This window comes from Pseudoliparis swirei, chromosome 10 (assembly GCF_029220125.1).
Source record: "Pseudoliparis swirei isolate HS2019 ecotype Mariana Trench chromosome 10, NWPU_hadal_v1, whole genome shotgun sequence".
Lineage (NCBI taxonomy): Eukaryota > Metazoa > Chordata > Actinopteri > Perciformes > Liparidae > Pseudoliparis > Pseudoliparis swirei.
Window position 1 is genome coordinate 7,008,892 of NC_079397.1, and position 23,561 is coordinate 7,032,452.

At 41.9% G+C, this 23,561-nt stretch overlaps 1 protein-coding gene across 1 annotated transcript; it reads right to left on the bottom strand.

The window, feature by feature from the left end:
* hgfa (hepatocyte growth factor a) lies at positions 1-22,065 on the bottom strand. The gene is made up of 18 exons (XM_056425032.1): positions 21,983-22,065; positions 16,414-16,573; positions 16,160-16,272; positions 15,350-15,464; positions 11,408-11,550; positions 11,182-11,302; positions 10,897-11,015; positions 8,517-8,688; positions 8,179-8,312; positions 7,021-7,114; positions 5,688-5,827; positions 4,288-4,320; positions 3,947-4,055; positions 3,786-3,860; positions 2,672-2,809; positions 2,413-2,519; positions 2,189-2,322; positions 1-2,031 (listed from the first exon to the last, which is right to left on the bottom strand). The coding sequence occupies exons 1-18, from the start codon at positions 22,044-22,046 to the stop codon at positions 1,855-1,857; spliced, it is 2,148 nt and encodes a 715-aa protein (XP_056281007.1). The 5' UTR covers positions 22,047-22,065; the 3' UTR covers positions 1-1,854.
* Between the last annotated feature and the right edge of the window lie 1,496 nt (positions 22,066-23,561).

Below are 23,561 nucleotides of genomic sequence, written 5' to 3' on the forward strand. Positions count from 1 at the left end.
TATTATTATTTGTTCCTTTATTGCTATGAAACGTTTTCCATGTGATATACAGAACAGTCATCTTAGAGCTGACACGAGTATACATTGTTGTTTTGGTAGGAGCCACACAAACATGAGTAAAGTACACAGCTTTTAATACTAAATGAGTCAGAAATGGAGATTGACGGAAAGATTTAAAAGAAAATCACATTATTTTTTAGTCTCACTCACTAAATATCACACATGTGGTCATGTATTCCTCTACTATCACCTGTGTTGATTCACTTAATCGGCTTTAATTTGACGATGCTAGTTGTAAGAAGCGCCTCTTTGCGTTTTTTGTTTTATTTCGTTAATAAAACTTGCATTTCAATTCATTTTTTACATCTAATGCCAATATTTGCCGGTATTTATTTGTGCTTTTAACATCAAAGTACAACATTATTAGATAATCATTGCACATTTTCCCATAATGTTTTGTGTTTGTGGGCAGAACAGTACACATTTAGCCAACAAGCACTAATGAATTTAATGGTTAATCAAAGCATGTAATGTCATGTGTGTGTGGCTGTTACTCGTGAGTCAACCATGCACCCCAGTAAGTTTGGGGGTCATAATTACTCTCAGAACAAAGCAACTAAAATCTCAATATCACAGCAACATCTGGATTCCTTTTAAAAGATGACTTCTGCTTTAAAAAAATATATAAATATCCCTAAATACTACTTACAACCTACCAGTCTCTTTAAATATCAAACATAAATCAAAAAGGCAAGAAGAAGCCAATCTGACATTACTCAGTGAACCAAATATATTCCAGATCTATAAGACCTATAATATCTTACAGCACAGCAGAAACAATAAATCTGCGGCTATGCACAACAACAAAAGAAAAGTATAAAATATCCTACTGACCACACACAGCCCTCCAGGGGCCAAAGTTCCCTCCAAACTGGAGACCAAATGGCCTTGTTATAGTTGGCACGGCTCTTTGCTCTCTCGTGTAACAAATATTAGCATAAGATTTTGGAGCAGTTTGCTCAGTCCTTCATAGACCCTCTCACAGGGAATCTAACAGGGGTGGGGGGGGGGGTAAGGTAGTCCAGTTACAGCTCACAATTAGTTCACCCTAACCCGAGGCTGCTGCAGGACACTTTTCAAGCAGCAAGAGTGTTTTTCCCCCCGAAGCCAAACTTTGCTGGACTTCTTTGGGACTTTTAACTCATGCTTAAATCTTTCTCCCTTTTTTGGTACTACCGTAGTTCTTTGTCGGATCATTTCCGAAACCGGGTAATATTTGTAAAGTATGCTAAAAATGTATATGACCAGATTAGTATATTTTTTGACATTAAAGACGACAACAGTTACCCACCAACCATTTGTGTTGGAGGTAATTAAGATAATGGTTTGCAGTACAACACATATTTAAAAAAAGGTCCCAGTCACAGGAGGGTTCCACCAGTCTTCTGTCCATATTCAAGTATATTCCAGGCAGATAAGATTAAGTCACGCGTGTCATTCTCATTGTCTTAGTTTGGGTCGCTTCAGAAAATCTGATAATGTTAAAGTACAATTAGTATGTTGTTCATGTGCTCGAAGGCTTCGGTCGTACAAATGATTTTAATACTAACAACCTGGATGTCTTGGAAGTGGAAGAACGGATGAGATTCCATTTCCTTTATCCGGACATCTAATCTGTCATCTCCGTATAATGACAAATACAGCCATTAAATCCCAAAATGACATCTTTCCACAAGGTGTTTTTCCGAATTTCTCCCCCGTGGTCAGTGCTGGAGACGTCTAGGAATTTCTTGGCCCAAAGCCGTCTCTCCTCTCACAGGCCGCGATAAAGCCGCGCATGTTTCACACCCGCCATCAGTTCCTCTCCAAACTGGGGTAAAGCTTGAACACTTTGTATATCCACTCAGAGTAGAAGGCCACGTTAACGAAAAGCGCCGGTTGTGACGAGGCGCATTTTGTCCTTTGGATGCTCACGCCGACGATGACCTTGCGCTCGTGTTCCTGGCACACCAACGGGCCGCCGTTGTCTTTCTGCGAGAAACAGGACGAGACGACACTTCAGAGAGACAGCACGTATATGTTCAATTCAGTTATGAAGGAAAATGTCTAAAATGCCAATACAAAAGGCTCAAAAGTCGTTTAACCCTCGTTGATTTCTGATTTTTTAAGATATTCTTCGTGTTCTTACATCACACACGCCTTCTCCTCTCTTGCCGCCGGCACATATTCGGCTTTCCCCGGTGTCCCCTTTGATTTGAGAGCACATGTCATTGTAGACCATGGGCATGGTTAAAGCGTTCAGTGCCTCATCGTATCCTGAGTCTGAACAGAGACAGATATGAATGTGTATTAGTCAAACGTTACTGGTAAAAATGCAAAGTGGCATGGCATATGGGAGAAAGAAGGCCGTACTTTTGGTTTCCCCCCATCCGTACATGGTGCAGTTGGTGCCCTCGGTGATGTGGCACTCTTTTACTGGAAGATGAATTGTGGAGGCACCTTCAGACACAGGGGCGGGACTAGAACAGACAGCTATTGTCATTAATCAAGGTCAAAATAAAACATAACACATGCACACAAAATACGAGGCACGTCAGGAAAATAAGATATGTTAATTAGTGAAATGTCCACTAGTTGTGCTCAAACAGGAAGAGGAATTGAGTTGACTTACTCATCTAGTTTCAGCATCACCAGGTTGGATCCTTCTGGGCCACAGATCAGGCGAGAGATGCGTAGTCTCGGGTGGTTTGAGGATTCATTGAGGTGGTGCAGACCAACCTGCACACTGTAATCCTTGAGATCTGGAACACTGATGACCGCAAGGACCAGGATGTAAGTTGCAAAGCTACGGCATCGTTACTTGAGAGTTAAAACTTTAAGCTGTAAGCCTGCATTACAAACTGGATGTATGAGGTTTGACTGAAGTGGGCCTTTTGGAGGCAAGTGTAACCTAATGAAATATGTTGCATTCTGGGAAAAGTAGGCTTTAGTGTTATTAGAGATTGACACATAGTTGAGACTAAAAGTTAAGAGGTTTAGGCCTTTGCTGCTTAGATTTCTTTAGTACCCTACGAGTACCTTATGCCTCTTATGTGAGCCTTGCTTTGACATACAGGGGTCTCATTATTTACCAAAAAAGGCAGAGTTAACAGGCTATCATTTTGCTTTCTTTTCATAAAAAACTAACAGAATGTACGTTAGCCTTTATTAGATATTATATTAGAGTCACTGTAATAAGTAGGCTACAATTTTCAGAACAATATGAATGTTCAGGCTCCCTCATGTGGCTTAAACATGTACTGCAGATGTAAATGTAAAAATAAAGACACATTTATTCCGCGACCCTAATAAAACCCCCTGCGACCCCGCCCAGACTTCGGGAATGACTGCTTGACAGAATTGAACTTTAAAAGTAACATGTTACTTCAATTGCTCAACAACATGACTGACATAAGCAAAGCTCCAAAGCGGACCACCTTGGTGGATACCATATGTTATATTCATAGAACTTTACATAGAGATAGGGACATTTTCTTTAAAGCCACTTCAGATGTGGAGATACTAAATGTATTTCACTGGCTCTGACAAGGACAACTGCAGAAGTAAAAAAAAAGAGCTACAGTTGAAACCAGGCCTTTCATGGAGCAACTGTAATCCTGCATCTGCACTTTTAACAATATTAACAAGAGGGTAGCAGGAACAGACGACTTAGTAAATGGAAGAGGTAAACGAGAGACAGATTTGGTTACGGTTTGCAAGACACAGATGAAGAGGCGGAGTCTTACCAGGAGGTGAAGCACTGTTGGTCTGTCAAAATCCAATCCTCTCTGATCAATGAGCCCCCGCACAAATGAACCTTCCTAAGAAAATTGAAGAAGAATATGTTACATTACATTGATAAATGGATTCTGCATTTAGTTAAAAACACAGATGTACAATGACTTACTCTCTTTGGATGCTGACAACCCAGCTGCCATCTGTACCTCGCACTTGGTGTCCTCCAACAATTCTGGTGTTTATGTGCACAAAGCACGATATCTTGGGTCCACTTAAAGCTAGAAGAGAAGACATGTTTTATGCTGCATGTTGGATGGATGCATCAGGTACATTTAAATGCAAAAATTATTATTAAAGCTTCAAAAGGAAACCATGAAATCCGATTTGTTGAGTCACATGACACAAGGATTTGATATACAGAGTAAAAAGGAAAAGGAATGAGATTTGAGATAAGAGGAAGAGGAAGAGGACTTGACTGGTAAAAGCCTGATAAGCCAAAGTGATACTCACTGTTCGGTTGAGGAGCCACTGTTGCCGATTCACCTGATAGAAGTAAAGAAAAGCACAAAAGTAAGGAGGGCCCCCACAGCAGCAGGACATTATTTAGACCACTGACCATACACAAGCAGCATGAAACCTGGTTGAAAAATACACCCTTCTTTACTTTATAAAGACTTATCTCTGAATCATTGTTGGAGGCTATAACGGTCAGCAACCGCGGCAAATAAATTTGCTCGAGACCTTTAAAAACTTCATGGAAGATATGTTTTACATTATGGAAATGATTCTGCAGCCATTTGAGAGAGGCTCTTCAGTGGGGCCATATTGAAACCAGCTGAGGAAAATGTTGTGTCGGGCCTCTTGAGCGTGTGTTTTCTCCAATAAAAGGATGGTTGCAGAGGCCTGCATTTGTTTGATGTTTGTGCATCGTGTATTCACTGCCAATTGCTGAAAACCACGACAAACGGATTGTGTAAACCGCAGGACAAGCTGAAAAACACTGTCCTCTTCAACAATATTAAATGCCATTTAACACTTTTTCTGAAATGCAGTCTCAAAGACTCATGAGAAACTTTTTCTTATTTTTGGACATTTTAGGAACGAGATGCTTTAGCCTCTACAACGTTCTACCATAGTATGTTCAGAGTCTGCTGCTTCCCCTTTTGTTCATGAGCTTCATGGCATGTTGCAAACAAGCTAACTTCAGAGTATGCACAGAACAACACGCAGAACACGTGGTAGCCGTCATGTGCATACAGTAGATATTTAAAAGTAGTCCTATATCCCGAGCAAAGTGATGAAATGCTTTCAAATGAATGGACATGGCCAATTGTAGAAATGTGCAAATTCACAGTAGCCTACTTCCATGTTATCATTAACGGCCGTTTCACTTTGAAATGAAGCTTATAGCTCTGAATTCAGCTGTGCTTCTGATCTTTTTCTGAATGACCTTGAAGGAACAGTTCAGCATTTTATGCGGAGAGTTTGATGAGAAGTCGGATGCCACTCTCGTGTCTGGAGGATGAATATGAAGCTACAGCCGGTAGTCAGTTAGCTTAGCATAAAGACTGGAAACTGCTTGCCTGGCTCTTTTAAAATGTAACAAAATCCACCTCCAATCAACTCAAAAGCTCACTGTTATCTCTTGTTTTTTTGATCCGCCCAAAAATTAAGTGTAAAAGCGCTAAATTGTAGTTTCACCGGTGTTTCGCATCCTTGCGCTAAGCTACGCTAATCGGCTGCTGGCACATATTTACCACACATACATGAGAATATTTTAGATTTTCTTATTCAACTCTTGGGAAGAAAGTGACAAATATTCAACTCTATGAAGAATCCGATATAACACAGATGTTTCTACTGTTACAGAGACAGATGTTAGAAGCTAGCAGGTTAATTACGTCACTCACAGTGCTTCAGCTTGCAGTAGTCCCAAGCCAAACGGTTATTTGGATTGGCGTAACACCAGGGGCCATGTTTGTCCCGGTCCGGGTTCCGGCAGTAGTTCTTCTCCAGCCCTACATGGGACTCTGTAGAGTGAGAATCCCCTCTGTAAAACAAACAAATACAGATTTTCATATTCCCTTTGTTATTTCGCACAGTGCGTCAGAACTAACACTTGGCCTCATGAAGATTCATACACACTCTTAAAACATTTGAGCAAATGCATGTATGGAGGGGCACGCACACACACACACACACACACCCACCCACACACATACACACACACAGACCTACACACCCCACACGCGCACACCATCTTTCACATACAGTACATACACACTATAAGTAACCATGTTATGCCTGGAAAGTTTGACTCTGGCTTTCATATAGTGCAATGAATCCTCAGCATTTTGCTGCACAGAGCCCGTAGAAGGAAACGCAGAGTTTTGTGAAGGGTACACATGGGAGTATGAAAGTATGCACTCTAAGCATTCGGCAGGACTCAGACCAGCAGGGGCCACATCCTCTACGGAACGATTCGGTTGTGCTCCCGATTTGTAGGAATTCACATTTAATTGCGAGTCTTTTTGCAATGTTCCACTTGGCTCTGAGAGAATTAAGTGTTATCTTCTCAGGTATCCAAAATATCACTGAAAAGTAATTACTCTGCAAGAATTTGGACACACGCACACAACAATAATACTAAGCGATGGGCGACAATTTGTCAGGAGGTGAAGATAATTCCACTTCCCAGGAGAATGTTAAACAAGCTGTGGCTCTCAGCAGTTTTTCCTGGGATGACCCTTAACCTTGAGCAGGGTAGACTCGCTGGCTGCAGTCAATGTGAGGGAGCTGATTGGCTTTGATCTACTTTCCTCAGAAAGCACTTCCTGGGGTCAGGGGTCGGCTCTGGAACATGTCCATCTGTCTGTGCCATTTTGGCTTTTAAAATTCCTGTAAATTAAGTAATTCTAACAGCCTGACTTAAGCATGAAGCAACAACACTGGAGTGGGCAACCTTTCCGTCAGGATGGGTCACTTGGAGAGCACCCCAGGGTTTCCTTTCGTCAGTTAGATGAATAATAATTGGTCCTAGTGTTGACCTCTGAGGAACCACTGATTTCCTCTTGCTGTTTGTTTTCACTGCTTAGCTTCATTCATATGAGAGGGATTTTCGTCATCAACAAAAAACTCATCAGGAGCTGCAAAGAATGCCAATCTCTCTATGAAACATCTCCAGTGTTTCCCACGACAGCCCAAAACAACACATTTACTGAGCAGAATAAACCACTTTGATACCTGTTTATGTGATGTGACCAGTCTGCGCAGGGAATACCGGATCGAGTTATGGATGAAGTGCCCCGATATGTCTCTCCGTTGTCTTCATAACACTCTGAGGAAGAAACAGATATTATTATTTCAGTCCATCTTGTTAAATATTCCCAGGAGAGCATTGAATTACTCAGCCCAGTAGTTTCTCAAACACTTAAATGTAATCAGTGAGGGAGCAATACCCAAAGAACTACATACATGATTTTGGGTGGTGGCTTCTCATGGATGCAAACATAACAGATATTGTACTTCTTTTAGATTAATTTAATGTAAATATTTAAACCTCCATATGTCTGTCCTATAGCAGAATTTCAGGGGCGTTAGTAACAAAAAGTGGACATTTCTCTGTAAATGTGAAGCTGAGAATAAGGGGAAATGATAGAGGGCACTATAGCCAAAGTTGGGCTCCTCCCCCCCCCCCCCCCTCCAGTCCTATAGGAGCAAGAAAGTGTCTCTGTAACTCCACTTTGCAAAAAATGATATGCCTTTCGAGGTATTCATTGTTTGACATGTCAATTGTATTATAACAAAATTGAAATATTGATATATTAGATTATTAGACAATATAATTGCTATTCTTTTGAAATATAGAAAAAACACTGCTAGTCTTTTATGAATAATTTGACATTTTGGAAAAAAAGAGAGAATTGGATTTTCAAAAATCATTCCCACTCACATAAATAAATGTTGCTCAAGCCACTAGTTAGCTTAGCTTAGCATACCGACTGGGAACAGGGGGTAACAGTTAGCCTAGTTCTGCCTAAAGGTAACACAATGTGCCAAACAAGCACCTGTAAAGCTCATTATTTAACACATTTACATTGTTATATTTACTGCTCACTGAGACAAAGTTACAGCCCACAATACTTTTGTTTGTACTTTTCAAGAAATAACACCTTCATTAGTAAGCTGGAGGTACTAATAGGCTGATTTGTTTACCTCTGGAGACAAGCTGTTTCCCCCTCCTTAAAGCCTTTGTGCAAGGCAGAGCTAACTAGCTGCAGGTTCTAGCCAGATATTTACCATGACAGTTATATACACCTGTCTAACCCTTTGGACAACAATGAAAACAATATATTTCCCCATATGTTGAACTGTTCCAATTGACATTGTACAGTCATTTACCTATTTTGCGTGTGGCCTCAGCATCACACCTGGGGATGTGGGTGCAGTTGGCTATCCTTTGATTAGGGTCCGAAGTGAAACACCATGGGTGATCTGCACCATCAGGGTTACGGCAGTAGTTCTCGCTGAGGTCTCTATAACACATACACAAACAAAAATTACATCATGGCGCTCATGTATTTTTGACAGCAAAGATATCATGTTATGTGTCATGCTCATCGCATTCCATTTTTTGGCATTTCAACAGTCAAATGTACAACATGAACAAATCATATTCTTGACACAGCAGAGATAATTGAATGCCAGCTGCCAGGGGCCGTGAGCCAGACGTTACTTACTTGCATTTGAAGTTCTGAGGAAGAAAAGAGTGGTTATGGGGCGACTGGGAGTCCCATTGCTGACACGTCACACCCTCTGGAGTGACATTCATTATGCCTCGGTAATCTTTCCCCTTTCCCTGGACACAGGATGTTGTTACATTGACATCTGTGTCCTCACTTGAGTCCAAATCTAGAGCAAGGAAAGAAAAAGACATCGAAATTGTAATTGTGAGTGTTGCCCTGAGAAAGATTTTTTAGGAGGGAGGGAAGGAGGGAGATATTAATCCCGAGAAGAATGTGTAATGTTTAAGCTCGAGAAAGATGATCAAAAACAGTAGCGACCCGCCTTGCCTCAACTCCGATAGGAAACTTTACGTGTATTCATAACACCGGTACATCACATTCTCGCACGGAGGGACATTCACAATAATATGCGGTTATTTAACACACAATGTCACAGGTTGGGTGGATCCTTATGATATTAAGGAATAAATCTTCACCTAAACATTAAATAAAGTCATTAAGTTCTGTTCATGTTTATTGCAGCCTGACCAAAGATATCACAACCAAGCCAGTCGGGCTGGGGCATCTTTATCCACCGGAAAACTATTCCAAACATCTTCAGATGGAATTCTGCTCTTCAGCGGTGCAGGGATAGCTGTGCATGGGGAGCGACTTCTCCCCTCAGGATTTCTGTCTCTGTTTCTTTAGCCTTTGACAAATGAGATGGGAGCAACGGAGGAGGAAAGGGAATGTTTTGAGGCAGAAACGAGAAGGCGGATGGAAACGAGTGATTCTTTGGCTTGATGTAAGGCATGCCAGTGTCTGTGAGCACTGCGTTGAACAGGTCAGTGGTTTTTATCTTTCTAAGGGCAGGCATTGAGGGATGCGCACATCTGGACAAATGCAGATCCCCCGCCCTCGCTGTAAATCACAACGTGTCCTGAAAGGTACATGCGTGTAAGTGTCTGACAGAGACAAAGAGAGATGCTCTGTGTGTTTGTGGATGTGGGGATATTTCATTGTGCTTTCAAAGAAAATTATTCCTCATAAATTCTCCAATAGTATCGCCTCTTTTTGGCGTCCATTCTTTATGTTTTGCCTCCGTCTTCTGTATGACAGATGAAGGCTAAAGTTATCTAGACTACAAACTCTGTCAAGCTCTGCCAAATGTGATATGCCTCAAGTGAGGTTGTACTGTTAATCCCCTCAACATATTTGTCCAAATGTTTTCTATACACAGTACCATATAAAAAAAACTGCAATTAGTGATTATTTTAAACAATGATTATTCTGGAGATTTTTTTTTTACGATTAACCAGTTATTTGTTTTTTCTTAAACATTGTGATGTTTCCATTGCTTTTTAGTTGATAATGACATAAAACAGAGATTTGGAGACAGACAAAGACAGTTTCTCTCAATAAATTACTTCAGGTAGTGTGCAGTCGAACACGTCAACCCTCCCCATACATTTTCAGTTGGATTGAGATCTGGCCTTAATATGTGATTCACACCATTTTAAAAGTGTACTAATCAAACCATTACTCCAGTGATTGCTTGTGTCTGCTATCACAGCATCTGCATTGTTCCTCCACTTCCCTCTGCGTACCACTAAAACAACTATTAGGTCTTTGAAGCCACACACCACATGAAACAAAAGCCTTATGAAGCTCCGGGACTCTTTCTTACTCCTTTCACCGCAACCGCCTGTATGTAGCAACCCCCCACCCCCCCCCCTGGCGTCCTGGAACCACCAGCTGGCAGTACCGAATCAGAGTCTGCTTGTCCATAAACCAATCAAGACATCCTCATGCCGCAACTTGTAGACATTGAGAATAAATAGCAAACTACTAGAATAACTCACAGTTGTACGCCTCCAACAAGTCATGTTGCAGTCCACATCCGTGTCTGGCCGACAGCGGATGAAGAAGAGGTCACAGCGACCTTTGAGCTTTGGGTGACCAACCAATTGGAATCAGTTCATCTATCAGTCGAGTTGGGTGTTTTTTGCAAAATTGGAAGAAATTAGCTCAGGGTGTTTCTGAGATATCACAACCACGAGCATGGGACAAATGAGGTCCCAGTGATCTCGACCTTTGACCACCATATACTACTCAGTTCAGTTCATCCTTGAGTGCAAGTGGACATTTGTGCACAATTCATTGAGATACTTCGTTCACGGGAAAGGGACCGGCGTGAGGTCACAGTGACCCTTGACCACCAAAACCTAATCCAGGTGGACGTTTGTGCCAAATTAAAAAAACTCCCTGCCTCCGAACCTCTGGCCACGGCTGTCACTGGGGCATACAAATCAGTAAAACAATCATTTGGTTTAAAGTGAATCTGTTGAAGACCCAACCCCAAGGCTAGAGGTCTGTCGACTACATAGGCACTTACCACACACAGTGATGTTGCAATACTCCCACAGAGTGTTTGGGTCCAACGTAAAGCACCAGGGACGAAAACGATTATCTGGGTTGCGACAGTAGTTGTCTCTTAAATCTCTGTGCCGATACCTGAGAGAGGACAAAGAGAGGAAAGAAAGAAGTTGATGAGAGCGAAGAAAGTCATAACAACGGGTTAGGTCTACCACTGAGTATTAGCATCAGTTATTTAAGCGTCTGTCATCGGTGTGTGCTGCATTGGAAAGGTCTGTGTGTGATTATCAGCTTTGCAGCTTACTTTTTGGGCTGGAAGTGGTGTTTGTTCGGCTTCCTTGAGTCCCACCTCTGGCACTCCTTGCCGCTCTCTGTATGGTCAAGTTTGCCCCGGTATTCTTCCCCATTACAGGTCATACAGACATCTGTCAAAAAAGAAAACGTCCGTCATCAAGACTTCTGTCCTCTGGTAATCGGTGCAAACAAAACGTACGACTTCCGAGGAAATAAAGTGATGTTGTTTGTCTTACCCTCGGAACACCACGGGATGCCACACTCCTCGGCCCGTACGTTGGGGTCTGTGGTGTAGCACCACGGACCACCGGGATCGTTGTTGGGATTCCGACAGAAGTTCTCCCTCAGGTCTTGCGTTGGGTACCGATCGGGAGAAAACCTACCGGGGAGTAGACAGACGTTAATAAAAGTGTTAACTGATACTGTAAGCTGTGTAAATACATGTTAGGGAGTACTAGAACACTTGGCTGCTCCAGTGGTGTATACAGTACCATACCTGCCTGTTGAGAGCCCTCAGTAACAAACCAAATAAAAAAAAGGCATTTACATGAAAATATAAGGTTCATTCTGAGAAATGCCAGTGCCTACAGAGTTGCCAGGTTACATTTCAAATCCTTAAATAACCAGTCAACTAAAGCCCATGCAAGGCATGTCATCAATATCTCTTCAGGTTTGCACCTTTTGCATGATCGCCTTACCGACTCCTACTACATCCCGGCTCCCTCATGTGTGAAGCAGCCAGACTCCGTCACAGCACGGTAACCTCCAACAGCACATAACACTGCTACGAACCACTTGGAGCAGACCGAGCAGGTCTTTTGCTGGCATCCTTTGAACACATTTAAACCTAATCCCTCTCTGTCATCTGGAGCCTCACGTCAGTGAGAACAAGCGACTGTAAGAACAAGAAGCTGGCCAGTCCAAACATATGGGATGTAACAATGAGGAGCGGCATGGGACCCCCAGACTATATGAACAGTGTGTGAAATTCGTCATCTGTCAGGGCAGGATGATGAACAGCTGGCATGTCAGCACCCCCTGATCCATGCCGACCGCATTCCCCCTCCCACCAAGAGAGACGGAGTGGGAAGACAGGAGCAAATGTTGTGGTCGCAGGAAAAGGGTGAGAAGAAACAAGTGCTCACAAAGAAAAAGAAAGTGAGCATGATAGAGTAAGCAAAAATGCGAGAGCTCGGGGGTTAATCGATGATGTAAAAAGAAACATGTGCAGGTAGAGAAATAAAGAATTAAAAAAAGACCAGTCCACCCTCCCTCCAGCAGCTTGTCTGAATACACTACCCCAGACAATGACTCTTTTCTTGGGGGAGTCTGCTCCGATCTCCCCTCCGAGCCCTGGGGCTTACGCAAGGCTGCTCTACTAATGTACAACATCATTCAACCCATAACTACAAGAAAATTCAGGCATGTAAAAGAAAAGGGAGAAACAAGAGGAAGTTCCTGAGCTTCAGATGATGGTCTTAACTAAATAAAAATCTGACAGGGTTAAGTCTATCAGCGGCATTTAATTTACGCTTGGAACTACAACAAAACACGTGTTCCCCTGTGTTGCAGCAGGCTGCCAAGAGCTAGACCTCACATCTGTTGTGTGTAATGCACAAGCACAATACACTGCTATCAAAATAACGTATTCTTAATTTATAAATGGGATTACAAGGACCTTCACTTTATATAAAGAAGAAGGAGAAAAAAAATAAAAGAGGTTTGCATCTGGTGAGAGTGCGTTAAGGCCACTGCATGGGAGCAAGTTATCCATAATGATGTTGCACTAACAGATGTTAGCCAGTTATTCATCTCCTTGCCAAAGACTTTTCCCGCCGGAGCTCAGACACACATGCTTTGCTCTCAGAGGCCGGCGAAACTTGGCTAGATTTTGAATATCGCGAAAAAGATGAAATCTACAACTGAAGGAACTGCTACAATGTCTAATGCACCTGGAACAAAAGAATGCATGCTTCAACGCCACAGCAACAAAGGGTTTAGAGATTAGAGCAAGTGAGCATGTCGAGACACCAAGAATTGATTTTAGGAGCAGGCTACGACAGCAGACATTTGAAAATAATAAAAATTTGGGAATTTGGGAAGAATGCGCTATAACAAGTTCACGCTTCGTGTTCGATGAGAAGATCAGGAGCACTGTTTATAGATCATTCTCTGTTAAATATGAAGGTACAGCCATGAGGGACTGGAAATTTTGCAGACATCTTTTTACTCATTTCCAAACTTCTCAACTGTCCTTTGGTGGGAGCGTCATATTCACTGTACGCTGCAGACTCGAGAGTGGCATCATGTCTTCTCGTCTAACTCTCTGCAAGAAGCGGTGTGTTTCTATGGCTGAGAAAAATAAAATAAAGTCCCGATGGGAATTCATAAACGATCGCAATGTTATCTATTGTTATTAATATATATATACACTACCGTTCAAAAGTTTGGGGTCATCCAGACAATTTCGTGTCTTCCATGAAAACTCACTTTTATTTATCAAATGAATTGAAAATTTGAATCGAAAATATAGTCAAGACATTGACAAGGTTAGAAATAATGATTCATATTTGAAGTATTAATTTTGTTCTTCAAACTTCAAGCTCAAAGGAAGGCCAGTTGTATAGCTTATATCACCAGCATAACTGTTTTCAACTGTGCTAACATAATTGCACAAGGGTTTTCTAATCAGATATTAGTCTTCTAAGGCAATTAGCAAACACAATGTACCATTAGAACACTGGAGTGATCGTTGATGGAAATGGGCCTCTATACACCTCTGGAGATATTTCATTAGAAACCAGACGTTTCCACCTAGAATAGTCATTTACCACATTAACAATGTATAGAGTGTATTTTTGATTAATGTTATCTTTATTGAAAAAACAGTGCTTTTCTTTGAAAAATAAAGACATTTCTAAGTGACCACAAACTTTTGAACGGTAGTGTATATATATATATATATATATCATATCATCATAATATGAACAGCAATGTTCCAATCCATAACTCTCTCCATGCACGGCTGTCCACAAGTACACACTTTTAGTTCAGTGCCTTGGTTCGAACAACTAAATATAGCCAGCAGGTGGAAGTCCCATTCCTGGAAGGGAACCTCCTGAGAAATCACCCCCAGCCCTCTGCGACTGGTCAAGCATGAAAATAATAGTTAACTGAGGCTCAAATGGTGCGTGGTTCATTATGGTGGTAATTCTCAAACAGCGGGACAGTCCCGTGTTAGAAAACCCACAGTGGCACTAAATCTCCCCTAAGTAAAGCTCCCTCTGACCCTTGGAAAGTTAGAAGTTGCTGACAAGCCTGCGCGATGTTACATTCGCCATCTGGGACGAGGACTGGAACCGCGTGTCAAATAAACAATGACAAAGGATTCCTAATGTGAAGAGCTGCTTCTGAGGAGGGCATACAGGTTTATCACTGTGTATAATTATGGGGATCACTGAACTTGTATTTCTTTCAGTGCGTCAGTGGCTTTGTGAGCTCAGCTGGACAACAGACAAAAACATGACTTCAGTCTATAAATTTCTGCCCTGTCTTTTTCATTCTCCCTCCTTTGTGTCTAATTTTTGTTAAATTTTTTTTTTTTTACAAACTCTTATTGCGCCGTGTGTCAAACCCCCTCCGGCCGCAGTTAAAATATCTCGCAAATAATGAGCTGCACTAACGAGACGCTGGCACCGAAACCATCGTCAAGACCTCACAGATCTGGCTTGAAAACATCTTCGCGACACACCTGATGGCCTGCAGTAGATTGGGAAAAATAAACCAGCCTGGATGGAGAGGACATCTCCCCATGTGTTAAAAGAAATCAGACTTATTTACTGGCTAAACGTTCACCCGTCTCCGAGCCCCCACCTTCCCTTAACCCCACCCTCCCACCACCCCCTCCCGGAGGTGCAAAGGGATGATCCGAGCGTCCATAAATCAGCTGCCGAGGCCTGTTCAATATCAGACACAGAGAAATAGAATGGAGCATCCGCGAAGGTTGCGGAAGCCTCAAGATGAGAGAAGCAGACTTTTAAGGCTGCTGGTTCAAATCTACACCGTCCACTCCTTGTCATCGAGCAAGGCACCGCATCCTCAAAGGTAACCTCTGGCGAACGGCCCCGAGTCACAACAAAAAACTCTTTCTTTTCTTGGTTCAAAAGGAGAGGACTCACGTGTGTTCATTGATGTTATTATCTGACCAAGCTTGGCAAGTGATGTTTGACTTCGTCCAAGACCTCCTCCCTCTGTAGTTGTCCTTGGTGCCGATGATACACTCCCTGATATAATCTAAGGAGAAGCAAAGACATAGAAAAAAGCGTTTGAAAACATCCATTGGTGCTTTCACGTCCACGAGTTGTCTCCGTGTGCTCTCTGTGTTCCCGTTTATTCGCCGCGCAGTCAATTAAAAGTTGATTTGCGTCCCCTGCCTCGACCACCTGGAATATATTTTCCCATGTATGGTAATTAGACTTTTTTATTTTTTTATTTTTACAGCGAGCGTTTTAGTATGCCCCAGCTCGTGTGTTATTCCCAAAACAGACAACTCCCTGAAGTTCATTAAATGTCACGGGGGGGGGGGGGGGGGGGGAGTTTCCTGTAAATTGTTGCAGTAAATTCTAAAGTGCTAGATTCAACAGCCTGCACCGGAGAAAGCCGGTGCGCACCAACTGTAAACACAATGAATTTTTTTGTTTACACTTCGGTCTGCTACATGTTTATGTGCAAGACTCCCCACTGGCGTGACTAAACAGCAGGGTGGGGGTGAGGGGGAGGTTGGTGGCTTTTATTGTGTCAACAAGGAAAAACCAAAGCGCATAAAACACAGGGGGGGGGGGGGGGACGACGACGACAACCTGCAATTATCAACAAGCAATCTGCAAATCTATCTGCACCTGAATGTTCTCATGAGAGAGAGAGAGAAAAACACCAGAGGGCTATTCGCTCCAGCTATTCGCTCCAGCTCCAAATGCGGCGGCGTGTACCTTTCTTTTCAAACAGAGTGAAGTTGACGTCGGCCTGCTTCTGCACACCGGGGCTGAAGCGGTCGAAGGGGAGCAAGTGGCATTTCCTGTTGTGCCGCTGAAAGTTGAAAGCCCTGTCGCGAACAACACGGGAAGCGGTGGTTGAGATGAGCAAACGATAAACGGGGGGGGGGGAAAGGAAATACTGTGTCAACACAGGAGGAGAGGAGGAATTATGAGGGGGGGGGGGGGGAGGACACAGAAGAGCAATTTACCTGCAGTTGAAGTTTTTCTTGACCTTCTTGCACTTGCGGGCGCAGTGTTCCTGGGATCGGCTGTTTCGGACCAAAGGGGGCCGAGCACAGTCCGTGCAAACCAGCGTGTGACTTTCACTCTTTTCATACTTCTGTAACGACTGATGAGTCCTGCAGAATCCTGCCGAGAACACAAGGACACAACATGTTAAATATGTGCTTTCCGTACAGTCATTAGACCGGCTGATGCGAGGTTGGAAGGAGACGCTATAACGCCAGGTCCTATCTCATATGGGTGTTATTAACTCGGGAAAGGGGATTGGCTAGAACAATTTCATTTGGGGGTGACACATTTTTTATTCATGTGCTTTATGGTCAGCGAAGGGATTTAATCTGTTCGATTACTAAAGTTGTCAAGTGGACGTTCACAAGTCAGTGCGATGGCTTCTGCCCCGTCTCCAGCGTTTCAGCCCGTCTACACTCAAAAAAACGATTCAAGCCCTTCTTAGAGGTGATACATTTAAATATTGTTTGATACATTTAAATAAATCAATTACAACACGAATATATTTATTTTGAATGGGTGTAACACAAAATGTATGAATACTTTCATTTATTAGATTTATTTAGGTTACACTCACAAAAACGATTCAAGCCCTTCTTCGAGGTGACACATTTAAATATTGTTTGATACATTTAAATAAATCAATTACAAAAATAGATATTTATATTTAATGGGTGGAACACAAAATGTATGAATTCTTTCATTTATTAGATTTATTTAGGTTAGATGGTGTGCATATCAACTCAAAATGAATGTGTTTCATTGAGGACTACCCTTTGCGCATGCGCCAGCTGAAAATCAGTTGTTTACAAGGTGAAGACACTGTCAGGGCTGTACGGTGGTGTAGTGGCTAGCACCGTCGCCTCAAAGCCAAAGGTCTGTGGGTTCAATTCCCAGTCGGGAGTTTGCATATTTTCTTCGTTAGTTAGTTTATATTTTGAGTTGGACAAACACAAATTAATTTAATTTAATGAATATCGTTATTTTATTTTAGATGTATTTGATACAAATGAGTTGGACTAACTAAATAACATTGTATTGCACTGATGTGCTAAATTTGAGTTGGAGTTGCATATAATTATTGGATGGAAAACCTGCCAACAATTTAATTGAGTTCATCCAATGAGTCATTTCTTTTAGTGTACGTGCTGCTACAGGGACCGAAACGAGGTCAGCTAAATGACATTGTTGAGAGGGTAATTCAACCGTTGTTTCATTATAATACATTTCTTCCGCTTAATATTTGACTTAACAGGCGTGTCGTATAAAGGTAAAGATAAAGTACGCCTTTGTCCATATGAATATTATATATCAATATTTGATATTTGATATGAGATATGAGTTAAATATTCCTCCCGGGCACGAAGGAGTTGCGTGTTTGATCAGTGGCATCGTAAAAACGTATTGATCATCAAAGGATGTTTAGTATGTTATATATTTCCTTATTGATCGGCCCGGGGCTGCTGAAATACTTACCTGGCAGTTGGCTCCTTAACTTCCCTAATTTACGGTATGCATCTACATTGTCAGCTTTCAAGTAAAAGACAAAAGAAGAAAACCATGTTTTTTGTGTGTGTGTGTGTGTGTGTGTGTGTCTCCTGCTTATTGACAAAGCATCAAACATTACTCAAACACTAGGAAGACGTGGCCACACATTCCACTGCTGTCAAAGCGCTGGGGTGGAAAACAAGAACTATTTCCTTTAATTTTGAACAACCCGAGGGAGGAACACCGGTTCCAGAGTGTCAGGGTGGACGGACTGGAGCAAAGATGACACTAGTTCACCGTCACATATTTAATAACTGGGTGGCCAGGAGTCGGTGCAGGCATCCTTTAACGACAGTTTGCTCTCAGCCCAATATGCTCGTTATGAGCATCACCTTCCATATCATACTGAAACTTCACCGTACAACTCCTGAACCCCTGGGACTTGAGAAAAGCTTTACTTTACATATAGTGCTTCGCTGTGTTGGTCGAACCGAGGTAGCCGACTCGTTTATGTGTCAAGGAAATTAGGAAAGAAGTGCGTCCGGGATCGAAAGTCAGCTTAAAGTGCTCCCAAACACTTCTACTTCCAACTGGGACAGCTGCCTGAGAAATGCAGGATGAACCGTGACGACGGCCGAGAGAGCAGAACGACGTCCATCCAACACGTTCTGTGTCTCGGGCGAAGATGTAATGCTCATGAGAGCATATCTTATATTCAACTGCTTTCAGAAACAGTTGTTTTGCTACAGTTTCACATTATTGTGAGGGTCTGGGTGTTGATGCAATATCGATATTGTCATACGTGAAACAAAATATCGTCTTTGATTTTGATACTTTAAAACCATAATGTGGCATTAAAGGCTGCTTTACAGTCAAGTATGTCGTGTAGATAATTTGCAAAAGCACCAATGGTGCAATATGGATATGGAGGTATCGGGGCATAAATCACGTGATATTTGATATTTGTTTTTAGTAGGTGGATATTACATTACATTACATGTCATTTAGCAGACGCTTTTATCCAAAGCGACTTTCAATAAGTGCATTCAACCTAGAGTACAAACTAAGACCAACAAGAATACAGGAAGTAACATTTCCTCAACATAGTCGAACTACAAAAGTACCATAAGTAAGTGCTATTTAAGTGCCACTCAAGTGAAAATCTGTGTTTTAATCCAGATATAGTCGGAAAAGGTGTGTTTTCAGTCTCAGGCGGAAGATGTAGAGACTTTCTGCTGTCCTGATGTCAATGGGGAGCTCATTCCACCACTGAGGAGCCAGGACAGCAAACAGTCTGGATATCCGTAATTTCAACAGTAACTTGCATGCATGACTCCCTAAGAGCCATTAAAGTCTCATCAGAACTCCTGCTGTTTAACTCCATGTGCAATTATTCATTCATTGTAATTTTGAGTAGTATACGGGTGACGTTTTATTTTGGGGACCAAAAGAAGATGCAAAATCCCTTTTCGCTCTGAGGTCACGCATCATTTCTGTAAACTTATGATGTATTATGTCCACGTTTGGTCTCAGGTTTTGGCCTCCATCACATACTAGAATAATTAGTGGAGAATTGGAAAACTGCCAGTTAGAAAAGGGACACATGATACATTATTTGTCATTTTTTTGTTTATAGACATTTCTTAGGACATCAAACGAGAATTATATCATTGCAAAGACATAGCATAATATATATATATATATATTAGGGCGATACAAATCGTACACTTCTACATATAGGAAAAAAATGAAGAGCCCGTCCTTCAGGAGGATGGAGCTCTACTGTAAATGATGTTCCTCCAGGCCACGGACGCATTATGTGCTTAGTTACAATTGTTCACCGTTTTTAATTTGGGGCAAGTGCAATATAAATCACAGAGGAAATCTCATGCTACCGAGTTACAGCTACACGCTCTTGTGCCAAGATCCGTCACGAGGCGCTGTGTGTGTATTTAGGATATTGTAAACTGTGTAGCGTTTAGAGGCTCCTCGTGGCTGAAAATGTTTTTTGGGGAGGACTTGTTATTAATGTTTGGGCTCCACTGGACCACATCTGGCACTCATCATAGTGTTGTTACAGCCCTGATGTCTGGCCAGGCTGCTCAATTAGATTTCACTTAGTGTCTTCCTCTGCTCGCAGTCGGACTCCTGCTATCTCCAAATCCCAAACATTTGCCGAAGTTGTAGATTATGACCAAACGTGCTCAATGGGCGAGTGTGAGAGAGGTGAGATTTAATGAGAAGAGGCAGCCGCAGTTTATAGGGACGAGTTGGAGTGTCTAGTTTAGCTTAGAAAATGTAGATAGGTGAGGTGAACGACCGACACTCTGACCTCTCTCAGAAACCTCCACTTATGTGCCCTTGAGCAAAGAAAGAGGTGTCAGCTGGAGAAGCATTTTAGTCAAGCGTTCCCATCGGAAAGAGACGGCAAAGAATCAACTACTAATAATCACAAGATGTGTACATGTCAAGGCAGTGTTGAGGAAAAACTCTATTACACGAGCAACAGGAAAGTAGCAGGTTAAAGGTGTGCCTCTGTCTGGGAATTAAGCAGACATTACATCTGCTGCAGAATGCACAAAATGTGGCTCAGCAGCCAGATGTTAACCCCCCCACCCCCTTACGCACACCCAAGCACACACACACACACACACACACACCTTTTATATCTCTCTACAGGGACAAACGCACGAATACCACAGTCCATGCGCATTTTACTTTCCCCAAACTGCACAGAGATCATAGGTCAGGGTCGGCGGCACCTCTGGCAACTATGGGTTCAGTGCTTAACTTAGTGCCATGTCAACGGGGCGGATGTAAACCGGCACCAGGCTCAGTAACCGCCATATCCTCCGCGCTTCACAAGAGGAAGGAGTGGCACTTTTGAGATGCGTTTCATGCGTGCGCTCCGGGCTGTGCAGCGACATAACACGAAGACATGCACACGGGCGCTGGAGAGTCTGTGACTGAAACAGGCAGAGCCGGCATTACAAGTTCAGACCCCCATGCATAATCAATTGGTATCCATGGATTTCTAGAAAGGAAATCCAAGAGGAGCAGTTTGATAAAGTGCCAACAAATTTAAATTGAAGTTTTTTTCTCTCAGTTTCTTCCTGGGATCTTTCTCCAGAGCTCAGTAAATGACAAGTGAATCAAAGGTGTCAAATCAACAGCAAGCCGGGGCTTGTGATCAACTTCAGGCAATGTCACTCAACTTCAGTATCTGTAATACAAATTTACACGATGCCGACAAAACAATATGCACATTTTAAAAAGACAAGTGCTGTCTGGCAACAATCGAATTTGTTTTGCAAGATGAGATATGACAGCCTCAATCTAGTTTGCCCACTTTTCTAACCGTTTTCTTTTTACACACACATATATACACAGACACACACACACACACACACATATATATAACACATATATAATTTAAATATGAATACATATCTATATATATATATTGCCATTGTCTTATATGCGTTTCTCACTTTGATGCACACAGTGCAGAAAATAGGGATAAATGTCAATCTCCCAAATAATAGGAGCTAAGAGAGGAGCAGTGCATTAAACTGCTAGATTATTTAATTCAATGTTTTTCAGTTGATGCACGTTGAGACATGCACTCCCTCTCATCTTCAGTAATAGCCTGAAGGAGTTTTACTACAACGCTGAGTAAATTAAGCCACAATTATGTCTAATCCCAAGACAGGGCTTGAAGTCCCCCAACTTCATTATATATAATTAAAACATGTATGAGTCCGTGAGAACAATATGCGATCAAATAAACAAACCATGCTAATACAAATCAAATTTATTTTGAAATATGAGAAATGGCAGCCAAATTCGTGTTTCGCCCACTTTTTCAAAACTTCTTTCTGTTTTCTATAATCTATTCTTGGCTTCTCACTTTGATGCACAGAGTGCCAAAACATATAAGGAATCAAATTATATTTTGATATGAGATGAATATTAACCACAGCAGACATGCCCATGCACACGTCCCACACCCCAGAGGCACAGCCCCTCATGTCTTACCTGTGTTTAATACTGTGACCACAACACAAACCACAGCTTGGTAAATCCACACGTTTGTCCTCATGGTGAGGAACTTGGAAGCAGGTTAGAATCCGGATGAGTTCAGCGACAGTGCCTGAATAAAGTCCAGAGAGGCTGATGAGCAGCACGAGACTTATTGCCCTCCTCGCGCGGATGCCACTCTCCCAACCAACCACACGTCCTCGGTTCAACCCCCTTTTACTGGAGTTTGTGCTCCTCTATCAGCGTCTCTCCTCACCACAAGTGTCAAGTCCTGTGGAATAAATGGTACAACTTCCGGTTGTTATTTTCAAAGTAAAATCGGATGTGACTCATAAACCAAAGGATCTGGATGTCAACGTTTTGTTGCTATTTTATATGAATCCATATATTGTCAACAAACCCCCCTTCCCCCTTCCCAAAACGAAACAGACCATTTATTGATCCTACCAATACATATTGTCTGTGCAGCCCAAGATAGCCTATAGTTGATATACTTTTATCCCATACATCAAACTTAGTAGTTCCTAAGTGACTTTTCCAAAAGTAAATCTATTGTTGGACCATTTGCATATATAATAAGAAGGGCAAATTGAGAGATAATCTATATAAAATAAAAACACAAATGTGTTTAACTTAAAATTCTACCAATTCTAAAAAAACATGTTTAGCATATTTCTAAAAGCATGCCAGATTAAGCAAGATTTCATTAATCAAACAAGTCAGCCAGGATAAATCAACAGTGATATAATAGTGTTCTGGTTGTTCTGTCCCCCCCCCCCCCCACCCCCCGAATTTGTGCAGCTTTAAAATTATTTCAATTAATTGAGTGATTTGCTTTTATTTTGAAAGTAATATTTCTCATGTTCAAGCCATACTGTATTTTGTCTCAGTAGGCTGAACTTTAATGTTGTGTATCATAAATATGTCAGGCATTTCAACATCACCATGGTGTATTGACATGCTCACGTGGTAGCGCTCTCTAGGAAGACATACACAATTATGTTTCTGCATAGCAATTAATGGCTTATAAAAAGTAATAAGAAAACATTAGAGGTTGACAGGTTTTAGATACTCTCTCTGGCTGGTGCTTATCCCCTTGAGTTTTCTTTTTAGCTTTTAATCCATCAGATAGATCACTCTGATGCACTACCTGGTGAACATTTACCATGAAATACTTACCTTCTGGTGTTGGCTCATTTACAATTAAGAGAACAACCTTTGACCTCTTCGATGAAGTTAATGACCTAACATTTAAAACGGCAAGTTTGATTGCTTCTTAGAAAACCTTTACTTATGATTCTCAATGTATACCTAGACTAAAACGTGTTTGCCAACGTTATACAAACCGGGTGATCCGGTAGCTCACTTAGTGGAGCGTACAGTTCAGTCCCTGCCGCAATGGCCAGAGGGCACATTGCTGCATCCTCATCTCCTGCAAGTGTCCCACTCTGTATCGAACCAAAGCAAAAACTAAGTAAGGAAGGCATTGCTATGCCACATCATGAGACAGCATCGCAGGTTCAATGCCAAACAATGGCCACGGTACTGTGTTCTCTATTAAGATAGAGGTGCCAAG

Excerpts from the sequence above, each read along its gene's own strand:
- hgfa (XM_056425032.1), bottom strand. The coding sequence starts at position 22,046 with ATGAGGACAAACGTGTGGATTTACCAAGCTGTGGTTTGTGTTGTGGTC. Across the intron at positions 8,689-10,896 it reads TTGCAACATCACTGTGTGTG|ATTTGGACTCAAGTGAGGAC; the intron begins GTAAGTGCCTAT and ends TCCTTGCTCTAG. Across the intron at positions 2,520-2,671 it reads GTGATGCTGAAACTAGATGA|TCCCGCCCCTGTGTCTGAAG; the intron begins GTAAGTCAACTC and ends TGTCTGTTCTAG.